General features: G+C 41.4%; 1 protein-coding gene across 1 annotated transcript in view; it reads right to left on the bottom strand.

Moving 5' to 3' along the window:
- LOC128224330 (coadhesin-like) overlaps positions 1-11,000 on the bottom strand; it is a 21,525-nt gene extending 10,525 nt beyond the window's left edge. The window contains exons 1-5 of the mRNA XM_052934143.1: positions 10,820-11,000; positions 3,782-3,955; positions 2,847-3,020; positions 2,186-2,359; positions 1,033-1,206 (exon numbers count right to left, since the gene is read on the bottom strand). Of these exons, the coding sequence (XP_052790103.1) occupies positions 1,033-1,206; positions 2,186-2,359; positions 2,847-3,020; positions 3,782-3,955; positions 10,820-11,000 (877 nt within the window). The remainder of the gene's footprint in view (positions 1-1,032; positions 1,207-2,185; positions 2,360-2,846; positions 3,021-3,781; positions 3,956-10,819) is intronic.
- Between the last annotated feature and the right edge of the window lie 890 nt (positions 11,001-11,890).

The raw sequence follows: 11,890 nt of genomic DNA, 5'->3' as shown, positions 1-11,890 counted from the left end.
GTTTTATCGGCCTCCTACTAGCTTGCATTGACAATTCTACGCTTGTTTTTTACTTATTTTCCGAATCTTGAACCATCTGGTGTCTAGTCCCTTTAGAGTGTAGTGAAAAACAAAGATAACAGCCTCAAAGATGATAGAAATATAAATGATACTCACATACGTAGATAATAAAGCGAAGCGATTTATAGTGTATTTGAAATTAACTTGTGGATTAATTAATTTAGATATTGTTTAAATATACTTATTCTTTTAGTGTCTAAGCTAGTGGTGATATTCAATACGTGACTAAAGTCAATCTTATGGTCAAACATCATGGATCCTATTCATAGTATAGGTCCGTTATTTATATCGAGTTATCCGATTAGCTACATCGTTCTTAGATTCATTATTGAAAACCACCCCTGGTTTTGGGCAGAGTGCTGCAGAAAAGGGACAGGGTGCTAAGGGGTCAAAAGGACACATTACATGGGGCTGTTAATAACTTAGTTATTATAAATTTGACAAAAAAAATGTTACATATAACGGAAATTGCAGTAGGTTTAAGTTTCGACCGGCATATATTATAAGTTTGTATGCAATAATACAAAAAGCTTTATCTCACAGATTGATTGTTTAGACAACCTTTTTTATTTTTGTCTTTGAATGAGCCAATGTTTACGTCATTATCTAGAACAAGTGGTATATGACTGGTTATAAAACAGCAGATGACCGAAAAATTATATTTATGGCTAAAAGCGTTACTTACACTTTACGCTGTTTACCAAACAATTGAGATGTGTGATATTGTGAGCTAATTTATATGGCTGAAATGAAATCATTTAAGGCCTAAATCAGCTGAATGTGAGGCCTTTTTTAAATAGGTAAAAACTATCAATTTGTAAAAGGACAGCTTTAAACAAAATATTTGATCTATATCATTTCAATGAAGGCAGAAGGGGTGTCAATGTTGGTCTCCGTGAGAAAAGGGTGGTGTTACCAAAACAGGACAGTGTGCAGCCCCATCCTATAACTCATCAGATATAATCAAATCACCTGGACAATATTGTTGAACAGCACACGATGTAGTTTCCGTAGATAGTCCAGGACAATTCACGTCAGCAAGTGCCGTAGACGGGTTTACGCATACGCGGCTACGTTGTTTACTTCCGGAACCGCACGTGCGAGAACACGCGGCCCAGTCTGACCAATCAGACCATACGCTATCGACTGGAATTTGATAAATTGGATAAATTCTTTAAAAATAGGAGTAACAAAAACCTCCAAATGTCGCATGGACACAGAAATGGCAAAACCTTTCTTTTGAAAGAGGCCCTAACTCCGAGGTTATCGTACACTGCATATCCACTTATCATGTTTAACCAAAGTTAATTGTTTAATTAAAATCCACTTAGTTACGCTGCAGACAAGAAAAAGTAACAAAGGGCAATTACTCAGTCATTCATTAATAATAGTTCTCATATATTGTCGTTTAATTATTCCATTGTGCTTAAATATTATATGGAGTTTAATCAAGTTCCATCAGGTAGTTTTTAAATTATTCTCCGGACAAGGAAAATTGCAACGGACCGACAGACCGACCACAGGGGGACTTCACTGTACTCTCTTTAAACTATGTTTTTTTTGGGCGTATAGTGACACTCTGGGCATAAAAAAACAAGACTGCACTCGTATCTATAGGTAAGAATAGAAAAAAATGTTCATAGACGTTACAACACATACATATGTCTATTTCAACATCACCACCACAACCACCATCATCACCACCACAACCACCACCACAACCACCATAACAACAGCAATCATCACCTGAACCACCACCACCACAACCAACACCACCACAACAACAACAATCATCACCATCACCACAACAACCACCACCACCACAACAACCTCCATCACCACAACCATCACCACCACAACCATCACCACCAGAACCATCACCACCACAACCACCACCACCACAACCACCACCACCACAACCACCATCATCACCACCACAACCGCCACCACAGCCACCATAACAACAGCGATCATCACATAAACCACCACCACCACCATCACCAACAACAACAACACAATCACAGCATGATCTTTCACCACTCCCTTAGCAGCTTCTACTATATGTACTCTATTTAATAATTTAATCTCCAAGAAAAAAAGTATTCAAATTAAAACCAAACCAAACCTGGACAATTTATATTAGCGGCACATGGAGCCAAGTCAGTAGCTGGTCCAAAACAGTTTTGACCACCATACCCAGGGGGCGGGTCTACGCATGCGCGACTCCGTTGTTTGCTTCCGGGTCCGCACGTGCTAGAACACGTGCTCCAGACCGACCAATCAGACCAGGCGCCATCGACTGGAATTTGATAAATTTATAATACAGCCAAGACGAATTTTTATGCAAGACATCAAAGACGCGACTGAATATTTTCAGCGTGAATATTTTTTTAATCACAACTAGAATGAAGATAAAATAAGTTAAACATTCTAACTAATGATGTTAATGAGCAGGGGTGACATGAATTGATATATCCGGCAAACACAGAGTGTTTCCTTGACTAAGGGAAATTGCCACTGTGTCTGACCGGTGACCAGTCTCAAAAAAAGAAAGCTGATAAGTTTGTTTTTCGTTAAAGCCATCTGACATATATTTCTCAATACAACATATATATTATATCGATGTTTTGTCTATTCACGCACATCAAAAAAGGTTACTTTACAATATAGTTTAAGGAAATTTAAAAGAAATGTGTTATTGATTAGTATTAACTTTTCTCACAATCTAAAAAGTTATAACATATACACTTATGTAAATATTGTTTGTATTTGAAATAAAATATCACCTGGACAGTCGTGCTGACTGACACATGATGAAGTATCCGTAGATAGTCCGATACAGTTCTTGCCACCATATGACGCAGGCGGATGTGCGCATGCGCGACTTCTTTGTTTACTTCCGGATCCGCACGTGCGAGAACACGTGCTCCAAACTGACCAATCAGACCAGGCGCCATTAACTGCCAATGAAAATATATGGTTTACTTTTACCGTTGATGCAGGAAGAGAAAGAATTAGCTTTTAGAAATCGCAACATCATATCCTAACACTTACTCCTACCCATTTACCTTTTGTACTCAAAGAATATATGGGCCGCATCGCGCGATTTTGGGCTTTCGGACATATATTTTTAAGGGTTTTTGAATTTAATAAAATTTCATGAAGAATTTCTGAAAAATTCATGATGATATCACTTATACTTTTTAAGATATGTGTTAACATGTAATACCATGTGCATTTTGGATTGTAAATTTAAACGTCATTCACATAACGTAATTACGAAAGTTAATTATTTCAATGACGTAAAAAAGGTATAAATATTACAACAAGCTTTTAATTTTAATTGTTTTGCAAACACAGAACCTTTTTGGAACATAAATTAAGGAAAAAAGTGGTGATTCATTTTTGTATTTTAATACATTGGGCCGTTTTTAACACATACTATGAATGCAGTCAAAATTAGTCGAGACGTATTCTTTTGTTTCTATGGAAACATGAGTAAACCAATGGTCAAAAATCGTCGATAAAATGATTCACCAATGACAAACCTATAAAAGGAGGAGTTAATGAAGATATTGATTTATACATAGAAAATAAATAGAAGATGCATTATTTTTTAGTATTTTTTACCAATGATTATTTCATTAATAATAATTATGTCCGAAGGCCAAAACTCATATTTAGACACCCATTGACCATTCTTTTGAAAATAAAGCCTCACCTGGACAATGTAGGTGAATGACACACGGTGTGGTATCAGTAGCTGGTCCAAGACATTTATCGCCGCCATACGCTGGAGGCGGGTTTGCGCACGCGCGACTCCTTTGCTTACTTCCGGTTTCACACGTGCGCGAACACGATCCCCATCCTGACCAGACAGACCAAGCTCCATTAACTGCAAAAAAAAATAAATAAAAAAACAACAAAAAAACAACATAACTGACCATTGAGACATTGGCTGAAAGTGTTACTTTTTAATCGACGTCGTACATGCATGTTAATACAATGTTTTAATGTTGCACGGGGATGTAAAAACTATTTTATCGATGCTGAACTTTCATGCCATATTTAGTAATTTAGGTTGGACTTTTCTGTTGGGTATATAGCACGGTTTACAGTTTAGATGTGTGGTCTTATAATCACAACTGCCGAACACTATAGTGATATATATCAAAAGAATCTTCTAAAATGGTGCAATTGCGAAGAACTATTTACATCGCGTAGGAAAAGGAGCAATTTCGAAGCACTATTTACACCACGTAGGAAAAGTGTGCCTCAGCTGTTAAGTGTAAGCTTACAATTCTATAGAGACAAGCTTCGCAGTCAAACATTTAAAACATATTTTAATCTGTTTGAAAGCAGAAAATAAAGGCCCAATATCACTGGGGATGAATCTGGGGTTTCCTTGAAAATACTCAAACAAAAGACTTGTTCAGACAATGTACAAACAATAATTAAAATTTGTCACGAGTTTAGGCCTAAATGAAGAAAACTTCAGAAAAAAGAAAAGTAGGTCAGGAAATTGAGTCATTGTGTGGGTACTCTGCACCTATTCCGCAGATCCTCGATTTTCGGTAATAGTGAAATTACCCCTTATTTTACCGTCGATAAGTGATAACATTCGGAGCACCTCGGCCATTTTTATCGAAAGCAACCTCGGATGTATGACGGTACATCAGTAGAAGCAGTTCGTTAAACTTTAAACTATATCATTAATTAAATGTAGTCTTTTAGCTTGTATTTGATAATCTAAGTTTAAATTGATAGCCAGTGAAGCGGTTTTTTTTGCAAACATAATTAAGATTCCCAAGAGTTAAGTCATTAAGTTAAACTGCTAAATTAAATTACTACGCGATCTACTTGCAGCGGACTTAAAAACACCCGATCTCTGACATTGTTAACCGTCCATATACATCCGAGGTTGTTTTCGATAAAAATGGCCGAGGAGCTCCGAATGTCAGTGATAATTTTTACGGCCATCTTGTTCGCCCAATGCACTTTTGAGACCATGTGACACTACTCCCCAGTCAACTTACACTGAACGAGAGAAACTAAAAATAGAAACGACACAGATAAATCACGCATGGATCACGCTATATGTGTAGATAACTGTTGAGGTCATCACCTTGAAACGTTGAGCGATCCACATGTTAACCTTGGGTTTAAACTAGTTAAAGTGTACACAAACCTCACTATTGTCCCAATATGTATGCATAATTGCAACACTAAAGACACGCGCATACTTGGAGTCAGAAACATGGACATTATAGGAATTTATAGATATTGAAGTCAAACAAATCATTAAAAAAACTGGCTCCAAGAATTGCAAGCACTCAGCGATAAAATACAGATATAACATAAACTCAAAAGAGCCCACCCGTAGCAATAAAACCAACAACTCAAAGGTGCGATACAGTCATACAAAAAACAGCTATCATTCGTAGCTCGCCTAAGTAAAGGCAATGATATAGTGAAAATTACAGGGACAAGCACACTAGTCGAAAACCCAAAAGTAAACCATGATTAGTGAGACAAGGTAAGGGCTCAGACGACCCTAACTAGAGACACAAACGTACAAACACCGAATACACAATTACAAGCAGAACAAACAATCCCCACACGCATCAACATAGCTTTACCGATAAGTGATGGGATTACCGCCCTGGAATTTCTATGTAAGAATGCTTGGGCACTCAGGGGAAGTAATCCCTGTGTGGGGATTCTATATAAGCCTGCTTGGGCACTCAGGAGAAGAAATCGCTGTGTGGAGTTTCTATATAAGCCTGTTTGGGCACCCAGGGGAATTAATCGCTGTGTAGAGTTTCTTTATAAGCCTGTTTGGGCACCCAGGGGAAGTAATCGATGTGTGGAGATTCCATATAAGCCTGTTTGGGCACTCAGGGGAAGTAATCGATGTGTGTAGATTCCATATAAGCCTGTTTGGGCACTCAGGGGAAGTAATCGATGTGTGTAGATTCCATATAAGCCTGTTTGGGCACTCAGGGGAAGTAATCGATGTGTGTAGATTCCATATAAGCCTGTTCGGGCACTCAGGGGAAGTAATCGCTGTGTGTAGATTCCATATAAGCCTGTTCGGGCACTCAGGGGAAGTAATCGCTGTGTGTAGATTCCATATAAGCCTGTTTGGGCACTCAGGGGAAGTAATCGCTGTGTGAAGATTCCATATAAGCCTGTTTGGGCACTCAGGGGAAGTAATCGCTGTGTGTAGATTCCATATAAGCCTGTTTGGGCACTCAGGGGAAGTAATCGCTGTGTGTAGATTCCATATAAGCCTGTTTGGGCACTCAGGGGAAGTAATCGCTTTGTGTAGATTCCATATAAGCCTGTTTGGGCACTCAGGGGAAGTAATCGCTGTGTGTAGATTCCATATAAGCCTGTTTGGGCACTCAGGGGAAGTAATCGCTGTGTGTAGATTCCATATAAGCCTGTTTGGGCACTCAGGGGAAGTAATCGCGTGTGTAGATTCCATATAAGCCTGTTTGGGCACCCAGGGGAAGTAATCGCTGTGTGTAGATTCCATATAAGCCTGTTTGGGCACCCAGGGGAAGTAATCGCTGTGTGTAGATTCCATATAAGCCTGTTTGGGCACCCAGGGGAAGTAATCGCTGTGTGTAGATTCCATATAAGCCTGTTTGAGCACCCAGGGGAAGTAATCGCTGTGTGTAGATTCCATATAAGCCTGTTTGGGAAGTAATCGCTGTGTGGAGATTCCATATAAGCCTGTTTGGGCACTCAGGGGAAGTAATCGCTGTGTGTAGATTCCATATAAGCCTGTTTGGGCACTCAGGGGAAGTAATCGCTGTGTGTAGATTCCATATAAGCCTGTTTGGGCACTCAGGGGAAGCAATCGCTGTGTTTAGATTCCATATAAGCCTGTTTGGGCACCCAGGGGAAGTAATCGCTGTGTGGAGATTCCATATAAGCCTGTTTGGGAACCCAGGGGAAGCAATCGCTGTGTGGAGATTCCATATAAGCCTGTTTGGGAACCCAGGGGAAGCAATCGCTGTGTGGAGATTCCATATAAGCCTGTTTGGGCACCCAGGGGAAGTAATCGCTGTGTGGAGATTCCATATAAGCCTGTTTGGGCACCCAGGGGAAGTAATCGCTGTGTGTAGATTCCATATAAGCCTGTTTGGGCACCCAGGGGAAGTAATCGCTGTGTGTAGATTCCATATAAGCCTGTTTGGGCACCCAGGGGAAGTAATCGCTGTGTGTAGATTCCATATAAGCCTGTTTGGGCACCCAGGGGAAGTAATCGCTGTGTGTAGATTCCATATAAGCCTGTTTGGGCACCCAGGGGAAGTAATCGCTGTGTGTAGATTCCATATAAGCCTGTTTGGGCACCCAGGGGAAGTAATCGATGTGTGTAGATTCCATATAAGCCTGTTTGGGCACCCAGGGGAAGTAATCGATGTGTGTAGATTCCATATAAGCCTGTTTGGGCACCCAGGGGAAGTAATCGATGTGTTAAGATTCCATATAAGCCTGTTTGGGCACCCAGGGGAAGTAATCGATGTGTGTAGATTCCATATAAGCCTGTTTGGGCACCCAGGGGAAGTAATCGATGTGTGTAGATTCCATATAAGCCTGTTTGGGCACCCAGGGGAAGTAATCGATGTGTGTAGATTCCATATAAGCCTGTTTGGGCACCCAGGGGAAGTAATCGATGTGTGTAGATTCCATATAAGCCTGTTTGGGCACCCAGGGGAAGTAATCGCGGTGTGTAGATTCCATCTAAGCCTGTTTGGGCACCCAGGGGAAGTAATCGCGGTGTGTAGATTCCATCTAAGCCTGTTTGGGCACCCAGGGGAAGTAATCGCGGTGTGTAGATTCCATCTAAGCCTGTTTGGGCACCCAGGGGAAGTAATCGCTGTGTGTAGATTCCATCTAAGCCTGTTTGGGCACCCAGGGGAAGTAATCGCTGTGTGTAGATTCCATATAAGCCTGTTTGGGCACCCAGGGGAAGTAATCGCTGTGTGGAGATTCCATATAAGCCTGTTTGAGCACCCAGGGGAAGTAATCGCTGTGTGGAGATTCCATATAAGCCTGTTTGGGAAGTAATCGCTGTGTGGAGATTCCATATAAGCCTGTTTGGGCACTCAGGGGAAGTAATCGCTGTGTGGAGATTCCATATAAGCCTGTTTGGGCACTCAGGGGAAGTAATCGCTGTGTGTAGATTCCATATAAGCCTGTTTGGGCACTCAGGGGAAGCAATCGCTGTGTTTAGATTCGATATAAGCCTGTTTGGGCACCCAGGGGAAGTAATCGCTGTGTGTAGATTCCATATAAGCCTGTTTGGGCACCCATGGGAAGCAATCGCTGTGTGGAGATTCCATATAAGCCTGTTTGGGAACCCATGGGAAGCAATCGCTGTGTGGAGATTCCATATAAGCCTGTTTGGGCACCCAGGGGAAGCAATCGCTGTGTGGAGATTCCATATAAGCCTGTTTGGGAACCCAGGGGAAGTAATCGCTGTGTGGAGATTCCATATAAGCCTGTTTGGGCACCCAGGGGAAGTAATCGCTGTGTGGAGATTCCATATAAGCCTGTTTGGGCACCCAGGGGAAGTAATCGCTGTGTGTAGATTCCATATAAGCCTGTTTGGGCACCCAGGGGAAGTAATCGCTGTGTGTAGATTCCATATAAGCCTGTTTGGGCACCCAGGGGAAGTAATCGCTGTGTGTAGATTCCATATAAGCCTGTTTGGGCACCCAGGGGAAGTAATCGCGGTGTGTAGATTCCATATAAGCCTGTTTGGGCACCCAGGGGAAGTAATCGCTGTGTGTAGATTCCATATAAGCCTGTTTGGGCACCCAGGGGAAGTAATCGCTGTGTGTAGATTCCATATAAGCCTGTTTGGGCACCCAGGGGAAGTAATCGCTGTGTGTAGATTCCATATAAGCCTGTTTGGGCACCCAGGGGAAGTAATCGCTGTGTTAAGATTCCATATAAGCCTGTTTGGGCACCCAGGGGAAGTAATCGATGTGTTTAGATTCCATATAAGCCTGTTTGGGCACCCAGGGGAAGTAATCGATGTGTGTAGATTCCATATAAGCCTGTTTGGGCACCCAGGGGAAGTAATCGATGTGTGTAGATTCCATATAAGCCTGTTTGGGCACCCAGGGGAAGTAATCGATGTGTGTAGATTCCATATAAGCCTGTTTGGGCACCCAGGGGAAGTAATCGATGTGTGTAGATTCCATATAAGCCTGTTTGGGCACCCAGGGGAAGTAATCGATGTGTGGAGATTCCATATAAGCCTGTTTGGGCACCCAGGGGAAGTAATCGCGGTGTGTAGATTCCATATAAGCCTGTTTGGGCACCCAGGGGAAGTAATCGCGGTGTGTAGATTCCATCTAAGCCTGTTTGGGCACTCAGGGGAAGTAATCGATGTGTGTAGATTCCATCTAAGCCTGTTTGGGCACTCAGGGGAAGTAATCGATGTGTGTAGATTCCATCTAAGCCTGTTTGGGCACTCAGGGGAAGTAATCGATGTGTGTAGATTCCATATTAGCCTGTTTGGGCACTCAGGGGAAGAAATCGCTGTGTGTAGATTCCATACAAGCCTGTTTGGGCACTCAGGGGAAGAAATCGATGTGTGTAGATTCCATACAAGCCTGTTTGGGCACTCAGGGGAAGTAATCGATGTGTGTAGATTCCATACAAGCCTGTTTGGGCACTCAGGGGGGAGAAATCGATGTGTGTAGATTCCATACAAGCCTGTTTGGGCACTCAGGGGAAGTAATCGATGTGTGTAGATTCCATACAAGCCTGTTTGGGCACTCAGGGGAAGTAATCGATGTGTGTAGATTCCATACAAGCCTGTTTGGGCACTCAGGGGAAGTAATCGATGTGTGTAGATTCCATACAAGCCTGTTTGGGCACTCAGGGGAAGTAATCGCTGTGTGTAGATTCCATACAAGCCTGTTTGGGCACTCAGGGGAAGTAATCGCTGTGTGTAGATTCCATACAAGCCTGTTTGGGCACTCAGGGGAAGTAATCGCTGTGTGTAGATTCCATACAAGCCTGTTTGGGCACTCAGGGGAAGTAATCGCTGTGTGTAGATTCCATACAAGCCTGTTTGGGCACTCAGGGGAAGTAATCGCTGTGTGTAGATTCCATACAAGCCTGTTTGGGCACTCAGGGGAAGTAATCGCTGTGTGTAGATTCCATACAAGCCTGTTTGGGCACTCAGGGGAAGTAATCGCTGTGTGTAGATTCCATATAAGCCTGTTTGGGCACTCAGGGGAAGTAATCGATGTGTGTAGATTCCATATAAGCCTGTTTGGGCACTCAGGGGAAGTAATCGATGTGTGTAGATTCCATATAAGCCTGTTTGGGCACTCAGGGGAAGTAATCGATGTGTGTAGATTCCATATAAGCCTGTTTGGGCACTCAGGGGAAGTAATCGATGTGTGGAGATTCCATATAAGCCTGTTTGGGCACTCAGGGGAAGTAATCGATGTGTGGAGATTCCATATAAGCCTGTTTGGGCACAAGGGGAAGTAACTGTTGTTTTATAAATAATATCTGGGCATTCAGGGGAATTAACCGCTGCATGGACTTTGTTAATAAGCCTTTTTTATAGGTCTTTTTGAGCCGCTGTGTTATGTTTCTATGTAAGCATGTTTGGGCATTCAGGGGAATTAACCGCTGTTTTATAAAATACAATCTGGGATTTCAAGGGAGTTAACCGCTGTATGGAGTTTGTAATTAAGCCTGTTTTTGTAGCTCTTACCTGGGCATTCAGATGAACAGTACCCGGTCTCATAGAACTGTCCCTTGCAGGTTCCGTTGTTGATAGATTTACTGCAATTCCTGAAATGGTAGCGAACAGACGTCCCACACGTGGTACTACAGGCGCTCCATGCTCCCCAGTCTGTCCATAGACCATCTGTAAATAACGTGACCAAATTCATGGACGACTGCTCACATTTCATAAACCGAGTTTGTAGGTTTAAAAGGGACGATACCCATGATACACTAAATGGCATCTCTGTTTACTACTTAAAACATAACCGCTGCTAATGATATAGTACGTATATAATTTTCAGCATTCAAAAACATTTTAATGTTGTAGCACCGTCTTAAACGCTTGTAATGTAATCCATAAGGAATGGAATGCATATAAAAAATAAGACCCAATAGATAAATCATGTGTTTATATTATATACGTCCCCAATATCACAGAAATACTCAAGTCAAATATCAATCTCAATCTCGACTCATTTTACCACATAAAAGCAAAGTATAATTGAAAAATATGCATGTTTTTATACTTTTTAAAAACTTATCTTCTCAAAGAAAGTGTTGATCAAAAGATTCTGCCAACATTTTAGAGAAAACCAATTCTTATGGGAAAATATACTTGAGTACATGTTAAAAGGCATTGATTTGTACTCAAATACATTTTTGGCCGTATAATATTTTTCCCTTGGAATCTTGTTACCAATTTTAATATGCCCTTATTTTGACCCAGTTACGGCTAAACAATTTCGGATGATTTAGCATTAGCGGATTTTAACATAATAATTATTAAGAGGAAATGTCAACCTCTGCAGTTAGTCATAACAATAATGAGTCTTTTCTGTTTGTACAGGTAAACTATACCGATGCAAAAGTGACCAGTCAGTGTTATATGTATTCTTCTTCTTCTGTTTCTTAACACATGTCAGTAAATGAAAGCATTGTTAAACCATATCAATCCATTCGTTACTTTCCATCCTTGATGGGTATGAATATGCATGGGTTAAGATTGAGCATCGGATACTTACCTAGGCAGTCAAGAACAGGGCATAATGTATGTCTT

This window comes from Mya arenaria, chromosome 17 (genome assembly GCF_026914265.1).
Source record: "Mya arenaria isolate MELC-2E11 chromosome 17, ASM2691426v1".
NCBI lineage: Eukaryota > Metazoa > Mollusca > Bivalvia > Myida > Myidae > Mya > Mya arenaria.
This window is presented reverse-complemented; position numbering and strand designations above follow the sequence as displayed.